General features: G+C 40.3%; 1 protein-coding gene across 7 annotated transcripts in view; it reads left to right on the forward strand.

Moving 5' to 3' along the window:
- Window positions 1-26910, forward strand: part of SOX5 (SRY-box transcription factor 5) — an 881700-nt gene that overhangs the window by 833685 nt on the left and 21105 nt on the right. For 4 of the 7 annotated variants that reach the window (XM_075069816.1, XM_075069799.1, XM_075069820.1 and 1 more), the window contains 2 exons: window positions 3503-3680; window positions 10244-10416. In XM_075069816.1, coding sequence (XP_074925917.1) covers window positions 3503-3680; window positions 10244-10416 — 351 coding nt within the window. The remainder of the gene's footprint in view (window positions 1-3502; window positions 3681-10243; window positions 10417-26910) is intronic. The other 3 variants (XM_075069803.1, XM_075069824.1, XM_075069812.1) reach the window with 2 other exon arrangements.

The raw sequence follows: 26910 nt of genomic DNA on the forward strand, positions 1-26910 counted from the left end.
TCCCTAGGCATTTATATTCCGTGTTTAACTACCCTGACAGTTAGGGATTATTCCTAATGTCCACCTAATTGCCCTTTGCTGCAGTTTAAGCCATTGTTCTTGTTCTTATCATTAGGGCTAATGTGAACAAAGTTTTCTCCCTCCTCCTGATGACACCCTTTTAGATACCTGAAAACTGCTATCATGTCCCTTCAGTCTTCTCTTTTCAAATAATAAACCCAATTCTTTCAGCCTTCCTTCATAGGTCATGTTCTCAGAACCTTTATCATTCTTGTTGTGCTTCTGTGGACCCTCTCACTTTCTCCAATCTTTCTTGAATGCGGTGCCCGACTGGACACAATACTCCACTTGAGGCCTAACCAGGAGAGTAGAGCGGAAGAATGACTTCTTGTTATTTCACACACCTGTTAATGCAATCCCAGGATCACATTTTGCTTTTTTTGCAAGACATATCACACTGTTGATCATATTTTGTTGCAGTCCACTATGACCCCTAGATCTCTTTCTGCTACTCCTTCCATGACAGTCTCTTCCCTTCTGTATGTGTGAAAATGATTGTTCTCTAAGTTGGAGCACTTTGCTATTGTCTTTGTTGAACTTCGTCCAGTTTACTCCACCATTTCTCCAATTTGTCCAGATCATTTGACCCTGTCTCCAAGCGTTGCAATTCCAGGTAATCATACACGTTACACTCAGCACAATAAACTGGATAGCCCCCACTCTGCTGCTGGTCTTCTGCCTGCATTGTCTCCTATTTAATGAAAGGGTGTTTTAAAGAAAGAGGTTTTGAATGTAGTTTGGTTTATAGGTTTTCAAGGGACTAACGGGTCACGGATAGGACCGACAAGGGACCCCCGCTCCCTTCCTACTCCCCTTCCAAACTCCCTTGCAAAACTCCCTGTTAGCAGCCCCTGGTCGCAAAGCTCCCTGGTCGCTTGTGCACGCTTTATAAAGCCCGGGCCTGAGTGAATGCCCCGCCCACTGGTTAAGGCTCAGCCAATTACCAGAGGCTTCCAGCTTTCAAACCCTCCTGTGTAGCTCAGCCTCCAACTGCATGCTACAGCACACAGTCCTTCAAACAATCAAAACAAACAAACAGACTGACAAACACAAGCTCAGCACACAGCAAGTAACCCCCAAACACACACACTGCAGACATCACCATATCTGGAACTAATCAACCCCTTTTTTTGGCACTTATAATAGAGGTCAAGAATTGAATATACATGGAAACTGACCTCTCTGGAAGGGAACTGATAAAAGTTGGTGGGGAAGTTTGCATTGCTTCTGGTGATCTGTGCTAAATAGAGGACTTTGGTCTCCAGGGATATTAGTCTGGCACATTTCATCAACAGGGGTGGTTGGGTTTGTTGGGGTTTTTTTTCGTTTTTTTATTTGTTTGTTTTCTTAAGTTGCACTTTTTTAACTGTTTCACTGCTGATCTACCACAGTTGTTCCACTACTTTCAATAGAAAACAACAGTACAACAGGACAAACCCCATCCCTGTTAGCAACACAGTGGCTGTGTTTTATTCAGATCTGAATGTCCATTAAGACATTGTTCAAGCAAGCACCAGGACTGGATTTATGTTTCTTAGTCGTAAGTGGAATGGGTTCTAAACACTGTAAATTTACATGTCCAAAAATTTCAGTTAAACCGGGTAAAATTTCCAGAAGCCTCTAAGGAGCTAAGTGTCATGGAAAGACAATGAGTGCTCCTAAGTGAGCTAAGTCACTGTTGAAAATGGGATTTAGGCTCTTAAATCACTTTAGCACTTTTGAAAATTTTGCCCACTAATTTTTATTCATTATTATGCTTTATAAGTCTTCACAGGAAGTATCTAGGAGAACTTAACTATCACTTTAAAAATGACATTTTTGTCCTTTATTTCCCTGATCATTTTGTTTATTCTGCTTTAATTCATTTTTAACTATGATGATTATAAAAGCATAAAAGTAATCAAATACATTCAAATGTAATAAAGTCACTTAACTCAGAAGCTTGCCTGTTTGAGATAATTGAAAGGTGGCGTAACAGTGCTTTGCAGAATTACGTTGTTTGATGATGAAGACATTCATATTTATATAACATGTTTCCATATGCAGTATAGACCACTGGAAAATTTCTTGCTTTCTGCGGAATACTGCATTCTTTGGACCAGAATTAGTATTACAGTAGCTTCAGATACTCCAACAGTAACAGAGAAAAATTCCAGTGGAGTTTGCTCTACCTTTACCAATCCTACATTATGGGCCTGATTCTGATCTCACACTGGTGTCAGTCGGGAGTAATTTCATAGGAGCAAATGGACTTTCTTGAATGTAAAACTTATGAAAGGAGACCAGAATCAACTCTACTATATGTGTAATAGAGCCCATGCAAAAATATTATTTCCATCAGTTAAAGGATGGGCTTCTTAATTCACAAGTTGCAGAGGAAAGTTTAGCTCTGCAAGGACATTTTTAACACATCCTGCTTTGGCATGATATAATAGTAGCAGACACACAAGTTGCAAATAAGTATGTGGCAGAATGGTCCGAAAACACAGATACCATTTCTGGATATTAAAAAGTAATTTTTTAAAAGGGTTTGCTATTGTATCTCCTCTACAGGGACAGAAAGGGGCTTCCCTGATCCTTCTTTTGCTTTTTGTTAGAGTCAAACCGAAACATGTGACTTTTGATTTTTAATGTATTGTTCAGCATTGTTTATTGCTCGTGCTTGCATGCTCTCTCTCTCTCTGTATGCCAGATTCAGTCTTGAACAAAGCCAATATAACTTCTGTTGATTTCACTGTTTGTTGAAATCTCTTTATGAACTTAGCCCATGTTTTCAATGTATACAACCATGGTAATTATTAGTGAACCTCTAAACTTTCCTATAGACATCCAAAAGTTTAGATGCTTATTCTAAATTATGCAAATCTCTGATGGAGATTTGGAAGCTGGAACTAGCACAAAAACAGACTTTCTGGTCCTGACTGGATAAAAATACCCATGAAAGAGATTGCTTGTGGAACTTCGGTACTTGTGAAAACCAGGGAGTTCAGAGGAAAATAAAAATAGAAATACAAAACTAACACATTTAATCACAAGTTTACCCAAGTTTTAGAACTACAAATAAGTTTGGGTTTGGATTGAATTTTAGATGACAGTTGTGATTAATTTTTATTTTTTCCATCCATCTCAAGTTTTAAAAAATTACACAAAATATTATTGTCAACGTACTCCTGTTTGGATTGTATAACTATGTATCAAATTTGGGGAAAATTCTTATGTACATTGTGCAAATAAAGAATGTTCTCTGATTCTCCAGTTCATGGGACATTTTGATTCTCAGCTGACATAACACGATGGCATCACAGAAAATGTTGCATGATGCATTTTTAGGATCACTCGTTTGCAACGTCACATGAATGGACTGTGACTTTCTGTGTTTGGGTACAACTATGGCAGCGGCAGCAGCATCATTATGACATGCTTTATGTTGTGCTCGTTGTAGGATGAAGTGGCTCAGCCGCTGAACCTCTCAGCTAAACCCAAGACGTCTGAGGGAAAATCTCCTACATCGCCCACTTCTCCTCACATGCCAGCTCTGAGAATAAACAGTGGGGCCAGTTCACTCAAATCCTCAGTGCCAGCAACATTAGCCAGTCCCTCGGCCAGAGTTAACACAATAGGTATGTTTGTTTTCTTTTGGTTTTGTTGATGTAGCACAGAGGTCAGCATTAAAAAAAAATCAGCATTTACCAACCAATGCCACACAATGGCACAAAGGTGGGGCCTAATATTGCATTCATTGAAGTCAGTGGCAAAGCGCTCAGTGATCTCAGTAGTGCATGATTGGGATCTTAACTCTTCACATTCAGCATGGGAAAAACTTGTGTTATTTCAGATAATTCTGTATGATAACAATTAATAAATGATTGTTCTGTGGCTACCACTGTATTACAGTGATTCAGTCATTCGCCATTTAAAAGTATAAACAACTGATGAATAAGCTTTTAAAAAATCCCTAGGAGTTGCATATCTACATGTGCATGTCCTTAGAAAATTACAGGTTTGATGCATAGTCCACTGAAAAGCTTTGTGGGGCATTATTTTAGCTTAATCTACCAGGAGTAATATTAATGGCTAACTAAAAAGTCACCAGGTACATTTCAAAACATACTTTACATTGTATCTTGAAAACAGTCAGGCTAGCTGCTTTTAGTATTGTTCTGTAATATAGTATTATTCCTCCCTCCCTCCAAAACTACCTCGCGACCATTTAAACAATAAATGGTTCTGGTGTTATTGACACTTTGTATTTCACAAGTGCTTTATATTAAAAGGGAGGGTGGGATGTGTGCCCCCACGTGCGTGCCGGGTCCTTATGTGTAATGTATATGTATAAATAACATGCAGACACACCCCATTGTAATGATAATCTTTTCCAATCTACTGTACAAAGTGATTGAATATACAGTAGAACCTCAGAATATGAACACCAGAGTTACAAACCAACTAGTCAACTACACGCCTCATTTGGAACCAGAAATACACAATCAAGCAGCAGCAGAGACATTCCCCCCCCAAAAAGCAAATACAGTACAGTACTGTGTTAAATGTAAACTACTGAAAAAATAAAGGGAAACCAGCATTTTTCTTCTGCATAGTAAGATTTCAAAGCTGTTGTCATGGTATAATTCCCCACTCTGAACCTTAGCGTCCAAAAGATGGGGTACCAGCATGAATTCCTCTAACTAATACAGCTTAAACCTGTAGCGCTGCACAACCAAAATTCCAGTGCTGTACACTCTGGTCCCCAAACCTTGCCGGGGACCCAAGCCCAGCCTTGATCTTAACACAAGAAGAACTTTCCCACGTTCCTCCCAGGCTCCCTCCCTGGGTCCTGGAAATCACTGTGATCAAACTTCTTGAATTAAACAGAGAGGAAAACACTTCCCCTCCTCTCTCTCCCCTCCCAGAACTCCCTGAGAGAGACGTATAGACTACACGAGAGAAAACCCTCTCCCCCTTCTCCTTCTCCCCACCATTTCCTGGTGAATCCAGACCAGTCCCCTGGTCCACCAGAATAAAAAAAAACATCAGGTTCTTACAAGAAAGCTTTTAATTAAAGAGAGAAAACGTAAAATTATCTTTGTAATTAAGATGGATTAGGTACAGGTTTTCAGCTAATGACACTGGAATACCCCCGCTAAACATCAATAACCCTCCAGCCAAGTGCCAATTAAACTCCTTCCAGCCAAATCACATTTGCAAATAAGAAAACAAACATAAGTCAACTCGCTTATCTACTAGTACTCACTATTTGAACTGATAAGAGCTGTATCAGAAGATGGAGAAACCTGGTGCACGTCTGGTCCTCTCAGAACCCAGAGAGAACAACACAACACTAACGCACACACAGAAACTTCCCTCCTCAATCTGAAAGTAATCGTGTCCCTGATTGTCTCTGGTCAGTGACAGCCAGGCTTACTGAACTGTTAACCCTTTACAGTCAAAGAGATATAAAGTACTTCTATTCTATTAATTTCTACTATCTGTTTATGACAGCTATATTCATAGAATGATAGAATCAGAATATCAGGGTTGAAGGACCTCAGAGTCATCTAGTCCAATCCCCTGCTCAAACAGGACCACCCAATTAAACATCCAGCCAGCTTTGTCAGCTGACCTTAAAACCTCTAAGAGGAGATTCACACCTCCTAGTAACCATTCAGTGCTTTACCACTCCTAGTGAAAAAGTTTTCCTAATATCCACCTAAAACTATCCACTGCAACTTGAGACATTACTCCTTGTTCTGTCATCTGGTACACTTAGAACAGTCGAGATCCATCCTCTTTGGAACCCCTTTCAAGTATGTGAAAGCAGCTATCAAATCCCTCCCTCACTCCTCTTTTGGCAGACTAAACTATTCCAGTTCCCTCAGATCCTTCATATGTCATGGACTCCACCCCCCAGTCACTTTCACGCCCCTGCTGAACTCTCTCCAACCTCTCCATCCTTCCTGTGTGTGGCCCAAACTGGACACAGTACTCACATGAGGCTACAATGTTGACTAGAATATTAAATCATGTCATTGTAACTTTGAAGAACAACCATAATGTTCTGTGCAGAGCTACGAACAGTCAAGGTACAAACAACTCTATTCCCAAGGTTCAAACCTCTGAGGGTTATACTGTATATTGTGATTCAGGGTGTAATTATCACTACGATTGGGATTGTTTGAACCTCTGTGGGGGGGAGTGTACTACAGTTACTTATTGTGGGGTTTCTTGCACCTTCCTCTGAAGCAGCTAGTACTGGCCACTTTTGGAGACAGGATACTGGACTGAATAGACCACAGATCTGATCCAGTTTGGCTGCTGCTATGATTTTTCCATTGCAACACAGTGAAACTGTTTGAGGCACTGTGCAACATAGTCCAGCCGTACATACACCAGTAAGACCTACACTTATGCCCCAAGTTTAAAATCCCTATAGATGGGTCCCAGTGTGCAGACAGATGGGAGTTATGATTACATGCACCAAATAGAGAACATACTTCTATGGCCAGGGTGAAAAGGGAAATTACTTTATCCACCATGGCATTCTATAAAACGCCATAAATGTTTCATAAATATCCTATTGTTAATTCATGACTTATTATGTATTATTCTTATTAGAACTACACTATTTAACTTGCTGGGTTAGTAGTGTATTTGCATCTTTAATCTGTTTGGCCCTGCTGCTCTCTGTGTACAGTGGGCTGAGTTTTCTTTTTTTTTCAGTTTAAAACCTTTGTCCTGAGGAGAGTGAACAGCAGCTCTAAGCATAGAGTTAAGAATCTGACCTGCCTCCCAGTTCTCCTCTTCCTCCACCCCTGGTATTTTCCATAGATTTGAGATCCCTATAATTTACTTTTCTCCTTTTAACAAAATGCAGATTTTGAAACACTGTACCTGGTAATGAGTGATAATGTAATTGGATAAAAGCTGCGAGGATGAATGGAGCTTTAAAGGTCACTCTTGTAAGAAGAACTAATGTGTTATACCATTAATAAACCATGGAAAACTGTGGAGCAAAAGATAACATACTTAAGTTATTGTTAATGACATGGAGTTCATTGCTTTATATCTCCTAGCTACAAATACAGAAAGTGACTTTTTGAGGTTGCTAGCTGAACAGTATCATTTTGTGTACTGTACAAGATAAGCTGTCTTTAAATGCGGCACAAGAACTGGACAGACACAGGCTGCTCCTATCAAAAATCTGTCCTTTATGGAGGACTGGATGATTCAGAGGCTTGGTAATAGAATGTGGAGCCTTTTACTGCTAAGTAACTAGTTGACAGCCAGCCGCAGTTGTAGTAAGCAAAAGCCGTTACCATGTATAAACTCTTTGTTGACCTTAACAAAATGAGTTGTTAAGTTCAGTCAAGCCCACAGCAGATGTTTGCACATGACTTAAAACCACCACAGTTGACAACCTTGTTGTCACTTTAAGCAAAAAGACCCAAGTACTGAATAGACTAGGTAGACTGAACTATCTTCTTATTTTAAGAGGTAGGTTGCTCCAGCACAGAGCTGAAGCACAGTGGTGGGAACCTTGCAAGGCCATTAACCATGTTGTCTCTGATCTCAGGATAAAAAGAGGACTTCGGTCTCTAGGGCTGTCCATGGTGGGCTTTCTGACCTAGGTGGGCTTAGGCCCACTGCCCTGGAATACAAATAGGCTAGCACCTTTCCCACCACTAAATTGACTTTAAAACCACCTTTAAAAATCCATCCTTCAGACTGTTTGTTTTCACTGTGCTCACAATATCATTCAGTTGTATCTGGTCAAGGGGAGCATGCACCTATATATCAGAAATAATGTAGAGCATGTAGCTAGTGGCACATATGCTGTGTGGTCCTTTGGTTAGATACATCCACACTGCCTGTAAATCTATAACTTGAGGAGTCACATGTGTCGTGATTTCACATACATCTTTAAATCCAGGCATTTCTTTTCAGAAGCAGGCATATGCCTACATATTAAAAACAGAAACAAGTCCTCCCTTCCCGTTGTCTCCAACATCTAGATACTGGTTTGGCAATCCCTGTAACTAAGTGCATTTAGTATCTGTCTGTCAATAATTCACCATGTACCCTAAACAAAAATAATTTACTTTCGACTTGCATCTATATTAATCTTTTCTCTGCATACCGGCATATTGGCAGCTATTGAAAAACATAAGGAGTGTTTGCTTTTTTTTCACTGACATGTGCCAAATCTTCTCAAAGAGAGTGGTAGTCAGGAAAAAAACAAATGGTCTGGAGAAGGGCATGAATTCCATTTCTTAGGCAAATTCAGCTATAATACAGATTATAACTATTATACCCACCCTAATCAAGAGCACTGCTGTTTTTAAATGTCACTGGTTTTTTGTTTGCTTTTTAATATATTTTGACCAAATGCAAACTTGATCAATAACAGATGCAAGGTGGGGAAAGAACCAAGTGACTTGCTAAGATGGGGGCCAACCCCCCCTCCCCCAAACACCCTATGATACCATTTAGGAGGTGTGGATTACATCCTTCCTAGCATTGTCATTGCCCCGAAATCACTGAGCCCAGGACATTTGGTAAAAATAAGTTATGTGGATCAAATTAATTTGATGTAAAATTGCCAGTGTTTTCAGATACCTAACTGAAAGGTATTTGCTGATCTGCTCCCCCTGCACCCAGACTGTACAGAAACTTTTGCTTTCAATTCTCCAAATGCCAGGTTCATTTGGGGAGGGAGTGTGTGGAATGAGGGCACAGCAGTGCAGCACTGAACTAATCTGACATCAGCTTCTTCCACTGAAATGTTTTAAGCAGCAAGACAATGTTCTACGTTTTTTGGCAATGAGTGGATCAGATAGAAGACTCTCGCACTACAACAAGGATGTGTAATCTGACATGATTAGACAAGGCTCTTTAGGAACAGAACATTCATAATTGAGACAAAGAAAGAGTATTAATAACACTTTCCTAACACGGCAGTTAGCCATTTTATATTTCCTTTCTTTAATCTTAGTGTTTTTCAACAAATCATGGGATTTAATAGCGTGTTTTGGCAGATTAGAGGATTTATGGCCCAGATGTTTTTTGTTCTAAAAATGGATTAGGGTGTAAAGTTTGCTGGAATCCATGGAACATGTTGAGGCAAGCCGGTCATTTTGTGTGTGATTAGTGCTTGCCTTCTGTCTCACAGTCCCTCCATCTGTCACAATTCACCAATGGATCTGGTTAGATTTAGCCTCATGTCACAAACAGAAGTCCCTTTTCTGGGCAATTTCATATTACAGATTCCTTTTATGCCATTTTTATGCCCTAGTTAAAAGACAGAAAGAAGTGTGTGTGTTGAGGGGGGTGCGTGGGGAGGAATGATAGATACTAGCTTCTCCTATAAAGTTTGAAAAATAGACCGGGGCTTGGAGTCTTCCATCAGTATTCCATCCTACAAATCACATGCAGATCATAATAAGTATAATCTACAGTACGCTAAAGGAAAAAAAATGACAGAGGATCATGTTTAAAATTAAATAGCATTAGCTGTGCTGGTCATGACTGTAACATTTTAAAATGAAATAATTCAGCCACTACTAGTGCTGAACCCTAGGCAGTGAATTCACAGCCAAATAGAGCAGACATCCGACCTGCTATCGGCAACATGAATAGAGCGGGAACATAGGTCCATGGAGCTGCGGTTTCTTATACATTTCTGAATGACAGGTGGTGGTGGGGAGCATTCGACGGCGGAAGTTTCTTTTCCCAGCCATTATGCGCCTTGTATCTATAGCAAACCACCGCCACCTGTGGTTTATGTTAATGTATTCACAAGTTTTAAGAAAGAGAAGGAAAAAATGGTCTATTTTTAATGGTTTTGGATTGCTTGCATGATCAAGGCCTCCCACGTCCCCTATCAGGTTACATCCTGCTGTATACAAACCACAAGGCCAATCTCTATAATGTTGGGTAAACATTGAAACTAATGGAATCAGGTATCAGAGTGATGCTATCGGTACTAATGTTTCTCATGGTTTATAACCAGGTGGCTCTGTCATAAGAGCAGCATATTTTCCAAGCACAGACAGGTTTATAGGTCTGTTCATTGTCTCTGTCTCTTTCTCATTTAATTAAGTGCCCAAGGAAAGCACTAATGAGTTTCACTGACAAAAGCGAAAATGTTTTCTCGTAACTTTCCTTTCTTTCTTCCTTTCTTTTTAAGATATTCTTTCTTCTATCACGTCGTCAGGTTATTTAAATGACCATGATGCTGTTACCAAGGCAATCCAGGAGGCCCGACAGATGAAGGAGCAACTTCGGAGGGAACAACAGGTGCTTGATGGGAAGGTGGCTGTTGTGAATAGTCTGGGTCTCAGTAACTGCAGGACAGAAAAGGTCAGTTCTTGAGACTTCCTTTTCTGATAGTCACTTGGGTGATCATATTCTCTTTGTGTTCAGGCATTACAGACACACAATCTCCTTCTCCCTTTCCTTTCTCTTCCTCTCTTCCCTGCTCTGTCTCCCTTCTTCCTTTTAGAGTATTTGCTTCTGTCAAAAAACAAACAAAAACATCCCCACACAGACATGGAGACAGTAGAGCCTAAAACATAGTTAAAGTCCTTATGAAAACTTTGGAGACCACTAATTCTCTGTTCCAGGCTGTCAGTATGTATTATGACTAGGTGATCTTTGAAATATCTGGGTCTGAGTGAAAATCTTGCTTTATGGAAATGCTTACATGTTTTTGTGAGATGAACTGGATTTGCAAATATGCAAGCTTCTTTAGGAACATAAGCTTTGCTGATACTCGGGCTCAGCTTCTGGGTATTTAGCCTTATGAGGTTGTCATGTATGATGTTTCGTGACCATTGCAACAAAGCACTGTCAAGTCATGTTAGATGACTTAGCAAAACTGAAAAAACAGAGAATTGACAATACGAACTGCACCAAATATTTTCAGTAGAACTTAGAAGCGTTAGAATTGAGGGGCCCTGAATTATTCTAATTTTGCCTGCTAAATTGTAATAAGCAAAATCGGTAATATTTTCTTCTCAGGAACACTTGTATATATTGTATCTAGCACAGTCGTTTTGTCATGGGGGTTACAAGAGTCACAGGTTCCACAACTTTCTGCTTTTTTCAGTAAATGCCTGTGACTACTTTCTGCTGCCCAACCCCTTGCTGAAGGGGTGCTTAGGCCCACTGGTCCTTTCCTGGCCATGTTTACATTGAGATGAAGACAGTTATGCTACCCAAGACAGAAATGTGCAAAAGTTGTTGGGTGCTTCACAAATTCATGTTTTTACAGTATATTTTCCAGGATTTTTTTCCCAAATATTTCTCCAGACAAAACTGCTTTAATGCTACAAAATAATCAAGATGAAATATTAGTGCATTTGGTGAAAACGAAATTTTATCGGATCCCCCAGTTCTCGTGGCTCTTTCATTCCAAGATCCCCATATGACTCATTCAGATAGGCAGGCAGATAGAATAAAAATGATCAGCTACTTAGCAATAACTTGAAAGTCAGTCATCCTGGGAAGCTTGTGAGTTAAACAATATTGTCCAGAATGAGCAGATTGCTAATTTGGATAGCTTTCCAGTTTCCCTGGTTTTTAGATGGAGTTTGATCAATAAGCTGTGAGAAGCCAGCAGACCGGATAATGAATGTTAAATGTACATGTGAGTCCGTCACTACTGTACTTTTTCACCAGCCTAGCATGGGTGTAAATGATGTAGAAATGGCTCCAATTTCATGCACTCTCCTGAGAGGAAGGGGGAGAAAAAAGAGGTCAGTGTAATAGGTGTCTGGCAGTACATAAAACCTCTTTTAGAAGAATAAGGGTATTGGGTATTGACAGGGAGGGACAGAGCATGTTTATGGCATTTCACATAGAAGAGTAGCAGAAAGGAAGAGGGGAAAGTGGAGTATCAGCTATAAGGCGAAGTGATCACAAGCACAAAGGAATTTATATTCAAATATTTAAGCATTCTTGAAAGGATGCTTGGAGCAGAAATTCCTTTTCTGTGCTCCCCATGTAGAAATGACTTTAACACTCAGCCAGATGCTAATGCAAAGTGACTCAAGCTATTCCTCACAAGCATAGCTAAATTGCCGTTATTTGTTAAGCGCATTGAATTCAGCTGTGGATACAGCAGTTGGTTGCATTCAGAAAGCATCTGTACCCTTTTTTTTTTTTTTAATCCTCCAAAGCAGAGACAACTCTACCTATCTCCCCCCTCTCCTCCCCTGTGCTGGCTGGGAATTGTCAAGTGACAACCGACCAAATCCTTTTGGACAGGAAGCCTTCATCCTGAGTCCTATATACTTGCAAAGCAGGCCTTGTGGTTGGATCAGGGAGCCCATTAAAAGCACTTTGATGGTATGGAAATTCATCTTCATGAAGCACCCAGGCCCCTAAGCAGCATGCTGTTTAGCTGTGGTTACAGATCAGTCATTCACATCGGAGGGCAGTAATTGTGCTGACGGCTTGTACAGCAATGGAAGTACATAAAATAATCCCAGGCCCTCCACCATGGCACTGCGAGTTAATCTTCTTTAATACACAGATCAGCTGTTGTTCTAACACATGACTTTATGCCGGCTCTAGTGACTTTGCACAGCCTTTTGATTAAGTAACAGGAGTGGAACCATCTGCATTCGCTTTATTCTGTTACTTTCCTATTCTTAGGCTCCTCTTTGCCCTTCTGTTTTCACTTCTCACCCTCACCGCAAGCTCTGAGGTTTATTTTGCTCTCTGGTTCATGTTCCCTGTTTGGCTTGGATGTGCATGAGGGGAAGGTATAGCATTTGTGGAGTTGAGGGGTTCAATTTTTCTTTTTTAAAGTGGCAATAGCTTTTTTGATACAATAGCTGCCAAACTTTTTCAGGATTTCATTCTGAAGAAGACACAAAGGTTAGATCCAAATCAGAACTCTACGAAAGTGCAATAGTGTTTTGGATCTAGATTGCTGGTTTGACCCATTATAATGATAGGGGCTAGTTGTGAAATTTCATTTGGATGTGCAGGATCTCAGAGTTGACAGGATTTATTTATGGTGGGGCGGGGTTTGGATTGGATTGATCCAGCAGAAAGAAAGAGAGGTGGCTGTGATGTTCGGAAACCTAGCTGAACTTTCCATACATTCTGGTTCTTCTCATCTAACTATATAGCCAGATGGGAAGTTCTGATCCAATTCAGGATCTGAACTTCTCCAAAGTTTGAGGGTGTTTGGGTCTAGGTTTTTGCTTAAACCTTTTATCAAGACCTCCCCCGGGATTTGAAAAAAAAGGAAAGTATTGCCAGTGTCAGTTAAATTATGTTCCTAAAATTTTTTTTCCTTTTTCATGGAAGAGAAAGAGAGAAAGGTAGTGGGGAGAGAGAAACTGAGAACATTATAGATTGTTCTCTAAGGGTTTACATCAACAAGCTTAAGGGCCAGCCCAGTGATTTAAGAGGCAAACACACCAAACTGCCAGGCCTTTGGGTTTCCTGCTTTTGTCCCTCGCTCCCTGCAGAACTGGTGGGAACAGGCTAGCTACCAAGGCATTGCAATCAACACATTAATGATTGGTTATGGTGCTTGCACACACGTGTACTGATACATAGCTGTTTATGCCATGTGCTGGACAGCAAGACGATCCTGAATCACTTCATTCTCGCTGGAATGTTGCTAATCTTTATGGGCCAGGCACACTGTGCCATAGTGTGGTCCAGAGTTTGAGTCCCTTCTTTCCCAGTGTTGTTGGTACAGTTATGGAGCTATTTCCGGGGCAGGTTGAGCCTTTTTATTGCATGAATAGTAATCCCACCCACCAATGCCTGGGTCTGCATTTCTGAACTGCCTAAAGTCACAAGTACTGTTCAGGATCTGTCTGCTGGGTGTGGCTGGAAAGGCACAGGGGCAGGAAATCCCTTTTTATGAATGTGAATCCTAAAGTCCCAGAGGTTGTTTTCCATATATTCACATGACCCAGGGGCTAGTTTCATGTTCCCAGCTGGGATGGGTCTCTGTAGATGGGCAGTGCTCTCAGCTGTAAGGCAGGAGTCAGATAGAGAGAACTTGTGTGGGATTGGAGAGGCATTGTGCTAGAGGAGGCATAAGCAAGAAAAAAGATTCAAAAGTGACTAGGATTTTTAGATGCCTTGATTTGTGGGCACCCAACACTTTATGAGTACTTTAATTTCAGCGGGTTTTAGTACTTTTAGTACATAGTGAATGTAGATTTTACTGAAATGTATTTTAATTGGGAATGAAATAAAATATATTTTTAAAATTCTTTTCTTGGAAATGCTTCAAGATCAATCAGAAGTGTGTGTGTGTGTGTTTTTCTGGTTTCTTGGAAACCCAGGAACATAGTTTTATTTATAAATGTGATCTACCATCAATTATAGCTTGATGCTTACTCTACATAAACAATATTACCTTTTATACATGGAGCTCAAAGAGTGCAGATTTTCATCTAGAGCAAACACTGCAGTGGGCAGCATCAGAAAGTGGACTGTGATCTACTTATTCAGCCAAAAAACTGCACATTCTTCTACACATTGAAGGCGCGCAACCACAAGTACTGGTATGTGTGTGCATGCATACAAACACACAATGCACTCATATACAAATACACAACACGTGTGTGCATACAACAGATGTGTATGCTCCACGACAAAAAAGCTAGCCAGAAATTTGTATATACACTCAGAACCTATAAACAAGTAAACACACATGTACATACTCACATATCTGTAAACACACACGCACACACACAGGTGTGCATGGAAACAGCTCCACAAATAAACATTCTTATGTGTTCAGGTATGCTCCATCAAACAGACATACTAACATCTGAGTGTTGTGCACACCTATAAATACACAAGCAGCGCACACATGCCAACCAACTGTAAGTGTTTCTTAACCTATGATACCAGTTCCCTCACTTATTGCTGAGAGCATATCCCTCTTCTAAAAGGCTCTGACATGTACTTGTCTGCTGGGTTGTAACTAAAGAGCTATTTGTAACAATATTTATTCCAGCATTGTAAGCAGAAGCCTGTTTTATTACTCATGCTTTTGGAACACTAGGTCCAGGATGCCTTTCCTCTCATTTCCACCCACCCCATCTCCCATCGTCCTCCTCACTCCCACCCTCCCCTTCCCTCTCTTCCCTTTAACAGAGTGCCAAACATGAAATGACAGTGACCAATGTTGACTTAATGTGGATGTTTAATAATGAAGAAAGTGTGTCAGTTCCAGTGTTAGTTACAAATGGCACTAAGTGTATCGGGTGGCAGCCCTGTAATAATTTTACATCCATCATTCTTTCCTGATGCCTCACCAGTTGCCTGATGGATGGAGCCAGCAGAGTTAACTCTTAAGGAACTGCAGTGGTCTGTTGAGCTGAAGTGAATCCAGCCTATGCTTTCCCCTAAGGGGAGGTGAGGAAGTGTGTTGTTATGAATCCTGAGCTACCAGATGTTGCTTTTTGAGAAATAGAAAACTGGAGCTCACATCACTGAAGGCATGGGAAAAAGCTGCTATAGAATGGGATTTTAATTTTTTTTCAGTTGAATTTTTTATTTAAATAATATATTGTTCTTCCTAAAGGCTAAATTGGAGCAGGAGTTCCCAAAGGGGGCCAGATCCAAAGCATACAGAAGCCAGTGAGAGTTTTTCCATTGACTTGAAAGGGCTTTGGATAGAGCCCATAATGAGCAGGCTGTGGATATAGTAAAGCAAGGGAAGGCAGGAATTGGGGGCAGTTAAACTGGTCTTGTTTTCTAAGTAGAAGGAAACCACTGGAAATTAATCCAGAGGCACAGTGCTTACATTCCGTACCAAAGTGCTCTGTAAAAATTAAACCCTGCTCATTTTAATGGTCTTCAGATCGTATAACTCTTTCGCCTTTTACTGGAAAAATACCGTAGCATTTCTGCTGGCTAGCAAAGGCTATACTGCACAGATACGTTATATACATTGATACATCAAACTCAGTGTACATGTAATATATGGGTCCTGTAATTTGTAGCCCTCTCTATTTCTTATTGGCCTAGAAAACACTAGAAAAGATTAATAGTATAATACTTTTGTTCTGTTCTCACAGAGAGATATGTCCGTTTATAATTTTTATACTATGTGGGGACAAAGGGCTTTTTTGTGACAACTGACTGTTAGAGACTCCAAATCACCCTCCAACACAGAACTTAACATGTAGTCTCTGGTTTTTCCTATCCATCCTGCACACCCAGTAAAACCTTCTTAATTCTGTTTTACTGAGATTCTTTGCTAGTGGAAATTTCTTGAATGCAGGATAGGGTGGATGGTGTTGCAATCCTCTTTGTTAATGCTATCAACAGAGAGCAGACAGTTTTCAAAGAGCATGACAACAAGGCAAGCAGGTATTATGTCATCGCCCATCCATCACTCTGTATGTCAGCCTTTCAATAAGTCCAATCAACAATCTCAACAGGATCATTCACAGTAAAGGGCCAATTTATTCAGAGAGCTTCTGAATCTAGTGTCTTTTCCCCTGAAATGTCTTTATTATTTTTTTAATTGAATTAAAATACATTTTAAATACATTGCACACTGCAGAGATCAGTGTTTTTTTTGCCCAGCTTTGCTAACTAAGCATTAAACATTTTGGTTTGTTTGAGCTTAAAGTTTAGTCCATTTTTTCCCATTTGCTTCTTGGGGGTTGCGTGTATTTACAGCCTCTGCATTTAATGGCCACATGCCTTATTTTCACAGATGGGCAGTGGAAGACTTTTTTCCTTCTTCTTTTTCTTCTCTCTCTCTCGCTTTAATAGAGCCTGCTTTTGGTTCTGCTACATTTGTCACAGTGCCACCACTTTCAGCTAGTGAGTGCCCACGCATGGTAGGGAATGATTATGGGATGAGGGTTTTGTCAAGCTTTATGTGGATTCCTCTTTTTCATTTTAAAGCAAACTTTTTTCTGGTTGACCTTCATCCCTGCTAAAAGTTCATATATGTATATAACGGGAAAATCATGTGTGTTTTGAATACGTCATTATGGTGAGAGGCATGGGCAGGGTTAGCTAATAAAATGAGCAACGCACCAGGGAGGGGTGAATTGTGCCCACAGATGTGTGTGTGCAACTCCCATTGAGATCAGTAGGAATAGCACACAAACATATGAGGGAAGAACCCTGGGTCCCATAGTGATGCCAAAGACTGAATGCGCATGTAGCCTGGATTCTCTGTTCACTCCTTGCCGTAATCACCCTCCAAATCGAGTTCAGGACAACATTTGTAGTGTAGCTTGGGGAAGCTGCCCCTGAAGCTACGTATACCAAACTCAGCATTACTAACCCCAAACATTCAAAACACATGAGTCATCCCCTCTCCCCATCTCAAAATCATGGCTTAAAGAAAGCATGAGGGTTTTTTTTTTCTTTTTTTTAAATGTCTTTTAATTTGCCTTGCAGTTTCTGAGCCTCTACGGGTGACGATTTTAAACTTTGCTCTACCACTGTGAAGGCTCGAAACCTTTTTTTTTTTTTTTTTTTTAAATGAAATCTTAGATGCTCACAAAATCATAGCACCAGGAGCTGGAGCTTTAAGTAAAACATCAGGTATGTCAAGAGTCACAATAAGATCATGGTCAATATCAACACTTATATCTGGCCTGGGAGTAAACAGAACCTGGGCCTCATTCTCCTCTAACTCTCAGTTGTGTAAATTGGGAATAAACCCACTAAAATCAAAGGAATTAAACTAGTATTAGTGAGAAGACGGCCAGGCCCATTTAATCTGGACTGTCAGGCTTTTGCCAGTGCTAAAATGCATGTATTCATTTATTTTAATTACAAACAGCCTCTAGCATCCTGGTGTGTGTGTAGAACTCTGCTATTTGTTGGAATGAGCACGATATTGATCCTGGTGAGCAAACAAATCAGGCTTTGCTCACCAGTTTGGAAAATCTGGCAGTTTTCTACTCAGGAGATAGTCTAGATGGAAAATGTGTGAATCTCTTTATTAGGCCAGAGCGGATTGCTGAAATGTTAGGCAGTGGCTTAGCAGCTTTCACAGCTAGGAAAAAAATTAAAAGAAACATCTATACATATGTAATGCTTCTAAGTAACTGAGTCACTCATTGTTTAGTAAACAATTACCAGCAAAGTGGAGTCCGCTTTCTTAACTTTCTGTTAAATGATGCAGGCCCGCCCTCCCTGGATATCCTGTATGGGCTGTGATTTCCACTTCACTTCATTTTTTGGTATCCCACACCTTTTCTCTGATTAACCCTTCATTGTCATCATAGACCAAATGTTATGGCACTTTCTCTCCTGCTGGGAGGAACACTAATACTTTGTGTTTATAGTCCATTTTTCACCCATAGATCTCAAAGCATTTTCAAAGGTGGGTATCTTTATCTCCATTTTACAGATGGGGAAATTGAGGCACAGAGAGGTTGAGTGACTTATCCAAGCATCTCACCTGTGAAGTCAGGAATAGAAACCAGGTTCCTGACTCCCAATCTATTCTTAGTTCAGTAGAAAACTGCTGTGTTTGGTTGAGAATCAGTCCTGGAATCAACATGGCAAAACCTTTTGCAGGAGAGAAACAGCTGCCTACATTGCTTTTTCTACCTCTCCTCCACCCCTTCTCCGAGAAAAGGGACTTCCACATTTTTTGGAAGTCTTGACTGTGAACTTACAGAGCTCACCACCAGAATACATACTGGACTGCTAAGCCCTCTTCATCTTAGCAAAGATAATTCCCTGTTCCTTTAGATTTGCTGCTTTCTACCATTTTTTAAAACAGTTTGTTTTAGGCAAAATGTTTTCTAAACAGCACCTTATTTGTTGAGGAAGTTTTAGTTTGTGGAATGAAACATTAATAAATATATTAGGGACCTGATCCAGAGGCCATTGAAATCAATGGGAGTCTTTCCATTCACTTCAAGGGTCTCTAAGTCAGGCACTGGATGAATTCAGTGCTAGTGGAAGGTGCTGAATTGGCAGCTCTGGAAATTGAAGGCCTATATCCACAAACAAGTACAGCACAGGAAGTAAACATGCATACTCCATTCCACTAATGCACATCAGTTCAATCTGGAGTCCACCTCTGAGGATAAGAGAGTAGTTAAGACTTTGCACAGTCAATTCAGAGTTTCTCTGTTTCATAATCAGGACAACTTTTTACCAGAACAGCTGCTAAGACACCTGTTTACTGAGACCACCAAGGGTAGCTCACCAAACAGCTATCAGTCACTTTTGAACCAAGAGTTCAAATGACTGGGTTTGAACAGACAACCAACAGTCAAAAAGTTTGTACCCACTTCACAAGCCATCCAGTCCCAACTGAGACTGGAATTGAAGAGTTTTTTTAAAACAAGTACCATAAAATCAGAAAGGCCCCTCAAATGAGGAATGTTGTTTTATTTCTTTTAATTCTGCTTTTAGATTTGGTGAGTGGATTATTATTCCATAGACAAGAAAGAGATCTCAGATAAGTAAGAGTGAAAGAGCTGAGGGGGTGGTGAATACATTGTTTCTTCATATTTAACTTAGATGCAGCAGCAACAAAATCCCCAACTGATAAATTGTTGTTACATTATAAATAATCTTTCATCTTCTTTGGTGGTCCATAGAGTTTATATAATTGGAAGGTTAAAACCCTTCTTTGTTGTTTCTTTCCTTTTCATTAATACAGTAGAAGACTATAAAATAGTCCAGCCAGAAGGGGTTTAACAATTACTAACTCAATATTTGAAAGTCTCACTCTATTTTATCATTTTATGCATGTGCTTTTTATGAGTTTTATAGGCATACAAGCAGGATCCATTGTAACAGTTAATCTGTAGCTGATCTTATTATGTTTTATTTTGCTTTTCCTGATAACACGTCACCGGCACGAATCCCAGTTCCACAGTCACAGAGGAAGGTATGACTTGTGGTCATGGCACTGAACTGGGATTCAAGAGATCTCAGTACAAATCCTGGCATCACCAGACACTTCCTGTGTGACCGTGGGCAAGTCACTTAACTTCTCTGTCTCGGGCTCATATCTGTAAAACAGGGATATAAATACTTCCCTACTCCACAGAGGTGTTGTGAGGATGAGCTCATTAATGTGTGAGAGATATTATGATAAGCAACTTAGAAAAAACGCTTCTCAAAAATACAGAATCAAATCCACTCTTGGAGTAAGAATGCAAAAGTCAATGAAGGTGCATTCCATTATGTCACCAGTGGGCTTATCACATAGTGTTTAAAATGGGAAATCTTCTGCCTTCATCTGGATGTAAATAAAAACAACATCCATTTGTATTTGGCATGTTCTAGGAGGTAACATACAAGACTAAGGGCCCAATCCTTCAGTTCAGTGCATACAACCTCCCAAATTCCCATCTCTGCTTCTGTATTCTGTGAGTTCTTAGGCAACTAGGAGCTAGTCTACACCAGTAGCACTATATAGGCACAGTTGCACTGATGCAGCTGCGCCGCTGTAGCAAGTCTGGTGAAGATACTCTATTCTGACGGGCAAGAGCTCTCCTGTCAGCATAATTAATCCACCTCCGCGAGAGGCGGGAGAAGCTCTTATTCACACCCCTGAGCAGCATAAATTATACTGAAGTAAGTGGTGGTATAGATCTGGCCTAACTCACTTAGCCTCTCTCTCCCTCATTTATATTGTTTGTACTCACCTATCTCACTGGGGAGTGCTAAGATTCCATTAAGAACTCTGGATGAAAGGCAATGTATAAATGCAAATTATTACGATGCTTATTACTTCAGTGGACATAGGATCTTCACTTGGGATTTTGTGACTGAAAAAAGATTAGTTTAAAAAGGTCTCACTTATGTCTGATAATGGGATAGGACTCTCATTCTTTTTATGGGCGAGAAAAAAATATCTTAGGGTGGCTTCTCAGAGGACAACTAAGATCTCCAATGTGGTTATCCAGCCAGAGAATGTTTTTCTGTAGCCAAGCTGAAAGGAACTTATATTGCAAGGCCCTCTTGCATGGACTAGTGGCTGATCGGATCTGACCGACCCTTAAAAACTCCTGTGTGCACTGATTGAGTGGTATATGTGAATAGTTATTAATAACTGTGGTTTCCTAAGTGGAGTCTCTGTGCTCACCACTATACAGAATGTTGCAGGATGCCAGGAACCCTACCTCGGAGTTTTACAATCAAAGGCTGATTTGAAAAGTAGCCTCTCTCCTCAGTTTTTTTCTGGTAAATGTTGCCGTCCAGCAGATTTGCTCTATATTGCCCTTTAGAAATTAGTCGCATACTTCCCTTAGTGCAGTATGTGGCACAACTGGATGATCAAAATCAGAGGGGCACCTAACGAAGTATCAGGGCATGCAAACCATCCTTTCCTTCTGCTTGACGCTGTATATAAGGAAATTAAGGCAAAGGGCCACTTGCTCAGTCAATGCAATCAGGATTTTTAAGTGCAAGACCTGACAAGCACGATATCAAAATTTCATTTATATAGACCAGGTGTGTGATTCATCCAGGCTGCTGGACAAAAGGATTTTTCTTAGTCTGGTCCTGTCAGTTCACTTGGAATAAGGAGAAGAACATGAACTTGATAGCTGTGTCTGACACTCTAGAGTGGCTGCATCCCTATGAGCTCGAGAAAATGTATGCATATCAAAGCTGAATGAAAACATTCATGTCAAGGAAAATGGGTATAGGGTGGAGGGGGAATTGAATACGAAAGAGCGGACAGCTTCAGTAAACTGTTTAACCTTGAATTATGCAATTTGAGAAAGGCTTTTGGCAAAGCACAACCCTAACAGAGTTCAACATACTCTAAGTGTTTGCCAAGTACCCCAGCCAAATGAATGTCTCAATGGGGGGAGCTGTCACCATGGGCCCAGCATTCACATTGCCCTACTGAATTATGGAGTAATTCAAGAATGGAAGCATGCACATAATCTCAGATGCATGTTCAGCATTCTTACCGGAGCCTAAAATGAGGTGGGGGAAGGGCAAAGGGGGATTGGGGAATATATCAGAGTGTCTTCATTTTCCAAACCTTCCAAGGTTTTGATTCACATCTGGGTAGCAGTAGGAGGAACTCTGGCAAAAGTCATCAGTCTGTTCAACAGATGTTTTGACTCCTCATGCTTTGTTTCTTGTATGAGAGAGATGGCAATCAAGTTCTTGTCATTTTTAGATCAGTGTTTTGTTAAGTTATGACAGCTATCCATGACAGAGAGCCAAGTAACTTCTGCTGCTGACCACGTAACTGAGTCTGACTTGTGAAGCTTAGTCATTTTATTTGGTCTGGGACTGTGTGTGTGCGTGTGTGTTCTTTTCTTTCTTTCTTTTTAAAAATCTAATTAGAACATTGCTTGGAGCCCTGCCACTAACTCTCCAACAGATTACTTTCTTTGGTTATGCCTTAAAAACCTTCTCATCTGTTTGTGGCTATTAACTCTTCCTGATTGGCTGTACTCTCTCATCTGTATTTTTCTGAATTTGTCTGTCACTTTTACAGTTCTCTGTTCCTCTTGAGTGGGGTCATTTGTAGGATTGCTCCTTACAATATATTTTCTACTGCTTTGTCTATTATGTTTTTAAATGACCTAAGCAATGGGGCTTCATTGCTCCCATAGTGAGACTATGCTACAATCTAATTGAACTGACCATTAGGATAGTTTCCCTCAAGCTCTGCCTAATTTTGTCATAGAATCACAGATGTTACAAATGGAAAAATATCTATTAACTCCTCTAGGGCCTGATCCAAATTCCGCTGAAGTCAAAAGAAAGATTCAGTGGGAGCTGGCTCAAGCCCCTAGTCCAACACTGGGCCAGGGTAGGATTTTTCCCTACTGTATATTTTCATGTGGCTTGGACACTCATTTTAAAACTGATTCTTTTTCAGGTAGCCCTTGTATCACGTCTGTGGGTCTGGGCTAGTTCTACAACTCCCAACAACAGACCTGGTGTTCCCTGATCCAGGTTGTAACAGATGACATTCACTCACTGCTTGTATCAGTGGTTTTCAACCTTTTTTTCATTTACAGACCCCTAAAAAAATTTCAAATGGAGGTGCTGACCCCTTTGGAAATCTTAGACATAGGCTGTGGACCCCCAGGGGTGGTTTGAAAACCACTGGCTTGTCTCGTGGATGGTATTTGCTACGCAAAGTATTTTAGGGAATATCAATCTATTTCCTTCAAAAATCTTGGCCCTGGAGGGATCTTTCAGGATATCATGAGAACGAAACTCCCCTCCTCCCCCCAAAAAGCTGTGATATAATTGCTAAAATGAGTTCAGGGCCTAGCTCAGTGCAAAGTGCACTGATGTTTCATTTCTTTCTGACCTTCAGTGGCAAGTAACAACTGCGCTCATCTCTGTGTCACTGAGCCCATCATTTGTAGCACCTGGCAGCCTTCGCATCATTTATTATGTACTTACACAACTACTGCGGTGATAGGGAACAGGGGGAGTTTTAAGTACTCGTAACTGGCTACCAAATTACGATAACTATGATTAATGGATTCTTTTTATGTGTGAACTTGAAACCACTGTGTATCCCTATTTGGAGTCACTAAATAGATTTTATGAGATGAGGGTGGATTGGCATTATCAGCATGTTGCAGTTAATTTGTGGGGAGGAGGAGAGCCCTTGTTCCATTGTTGTTTGTATGTGGCCATTAGTATTTTCAACTGAGAAAGGTAAGAGAAGGGGTTCCAGCTAATGAGATACTGCTACCCACCTAGTGTAACCTCCTTCGATAAAACAATAAGGGATCGTTGTGCTTTTCTGCGCTTTTCATGTCTGGCACTCTGTTCTACTGATCATCATTTTGTATTGCACATGTGTTTGTTTTATGCATTTTTTTTTTAATGTCAGGTTTGGAGGAAAACTGCTGCAGCTTGTGTAGTGGTTAGACTGCATGACTGGGAGTCAGAATATGACCCCTGTGCCCAGGATTTTATAAAAGTGCCTATCCCCACAGTATCTTAGTACCTGTGTTCTGTCCTCAAATCTACCACTTTTCCTCTTTTACTGCGTGATCTTGGGAGGGAGAGTTTCTATGCCCAATTTACACATCTGTTACAGGGGTAAAATAGTGCCCACTTCGCACAGAGCACTGAGTTTTAATGAGAATTTCAAATGTACTTTGAGAGCATCCACGTGAAATGTGCTATTCAGGTACCACATCTTATTATTAATCATACATGGTGACTTTCATTCCCCACTTTCTGTCGTGCCCCAGTAGGTGTGTAAGAACTGCAGGATTTAGCCTCTCTCTCCAAGATATTGATTATTTTCCTCGTTATTTGGATAACCATTGTTCCCACACTGGGTGCTTCTGGATTTTTGTTTGAAATAACCGTATTTCATTACTTCGGTAGCTGCTAGTTGTCACTGAAGTATAACAGCTGTACCTTTTTTGACTTACAGGCTGTTCTGATGTATTGTAATTAAAGATAAATAACACATTCCCTCTCTCCCCCTCCTCAGCCCCCATATGCCATCCTCTCCACTTCCCTGTTCTTGAACTGACTAATGGTTAACGTAAGTCATGGCACAAAGGGGCATGACAAAAGCGCAGTGTTCTGTTTTGACATCATCTGTTTTGGAGTGATATCCTGTGAGAATTAGCTCAACTTCCACTTTAATAAAATAATTCAATTAGTAACTATATACTGCATGTTTTAGTAGCAGCAGGTTAGGGATTGCCTTGATGCTGAAATTCAGTCTGGACTTCCCTCTGATCACTTGTACCTTTGAGCCGTATGGTGAGTCAGCTCAAAGCCATGTGGCTGAACAGTGCAGCTCAAGAAGTCGCATTCTGTTGTTCTTTTCTACCCTTCGATGACCATTTTTCCTCTCTCACACTTCATCTAATGTGACTGAACCTCAAAATGCCAGACTCTTTGCAAGACGGACAGCTTCAGAGTATCTGTAGACTTGTTAAGTCAAACCCTGATAACAACGCATACCCAACGTGTGCTTTGTAGATGGCACGACACAATATTCCATGATTTTAAGACTGAATCAAATCATGTTGGTAGAATGTGGTTCTGAATGTAACTGCCCCCAACTTTAAGAGCTGCATTTAGTACATAAAGAAGAGCTGTTAAGCCAGTGGTCTTTGCGCTCTCAGCTCTGTTTCTCTAAGAGGTTTATACATGATTCAGGAAAAATCATGTTTTAGTCTAAAAATGAATTTTAAAAATCCCATCATATACCCAAATATCAGAAGACAGTGGAAGTTTTTGATACTTTAGGCTGACAGTGATTTTATTTTAAAATGGCCTCTGTCCTAAATAGGTTTGGACTATGCCATTATGGTCTACGGAAGTTGAGGGTAAATTGTTTCTTGAGAAAACTATTGATTTGCATTATAGATATGAGATCCATTGCAGGGGGGAACAAAGTAAACTCATTACTGACTCTTTCTGAATACTTTCACGTTGTGTTGGAAAGGAGTGATGGGCTAACTTAAAAAGGGTAAGTAGTTTGGTTCAGTTATACACCTGAAAAGCTTGGGTGATTATTTGAAGTGTCTCCAAACTAACTGAATCTGGTGTGGCTGGAAATGTCACAAACACTTTCTCGCTTGCGCTAGGCTGGCCCTGCTATTTCTAGTTGGATTGGAAATGCCACAAGAACAGTTTACCTTGCATTGTTTTGGCAGTAATGCATCCAGTTGCAGCCAGAAACCAGAGGTGCAGAGGTGAGCCAAGATGGAAGACACTGGGGAGGGATAGGAGTTAACACAATGTTACATAAAGCTTTGGGATGTTCAAAGCAGAAGTGTGGTTTGAGGTTCATTTCTAAATTTTAAGAAAAGGCTTGTCAAATAAAAGATACGTGAGTTTAAATCTTTGGTTGAACCCAGGATCAAATTTATGAATCACTTCTTCATTTGTTTGTTTTTTCTTTCCTGCTTTCTTCTACAATATGAATTATCAGGCTACATATAATCATTCTAGGGTCCCAGATTGCCAGGTGATCTAATGTTGTTTTTTAGTTTTGTTGAAATCTGACAGTCATCAAGAAAGGAACATATACCAACAGAGCAGTAAATTTTCCTTCAGGAGAAAGCTCAAAAGGATTTTTTCAACCAGAGTCACTTATAATTTGACGCCATAGCATTTTGTTAGCTTTGCAAAAGGAAAACTGTCTATGTTTTGAAAATATGGGATTGTTTTCCAGAAAGATTTATTCTTACACAGATTATTGCCAAGAAAATAGCATATTTATGCAGAATACCTCAGTACAAACAGCAGATAGATGGAAAATGGAACCCTTGCATTGGTAGATTTAAGCAATTCAAAAAGAGGAAGGGATGTATTGAATAGGATGTTGGAATTATTTGCTTTGGGATATAGTGCTGGCAGTGTAGCCTGACCAATTTCTTTAATTGGCAGAATATACTGTCTTGCTGCAATCCAGGGACCCCGTTTCTTCCATGTCGTAGATAGTTATGACAGGGATGGAGCAGACATTCTAGATGAGTACTCCAACCACTGCCCAAAACTCAGACTGAGTTGACACTGAACCTTTCCTGGGACATGAAAAAGTTTAATTTTAGTATTTGCTTCCATAGATTGCTTCCAAAAAGACTAATAAAAACAATTAAGAGAAATGTTGCATGTCTCTGCATTTTGAGTTTAGGATCTAGGGTGACCAGATGTCCCGATTTTATAGGGATAGTCCTGATATTTGGGGCTTTTTCATATATAGGCTCCTATTACCCACAGCCCCTGTCCTGATCTTTCACGCTTTCTATCTGGTCACCCTCATTCAGGCTGGGAGGAGAAATGGAGCTGCAGATATACTGCAAGAAAGCCTGCATCTTCTTGATTTCCAAACCAGTTTTGATGACTCAGGGTGTAGAGAGGTCAAATATGCGTCATGCATCCGAAGTTTTGGGTGCTTAA

The sequence above is a fragment of the Chelonoidis abingdonii genome, chromosome 1, assembly GCF_003597395.2.
Source record: "Chelonoidis abingdonii isolate Lonesome George chromosome 1, CheloAbing_2.0, whole genome shotgun sequence".
Lineage (NCBI taxonomy): Eukaryota > Metazoa > Chordata > Testudines > Testudinidae > Chelonoidis > Chelonoidis abingdonii.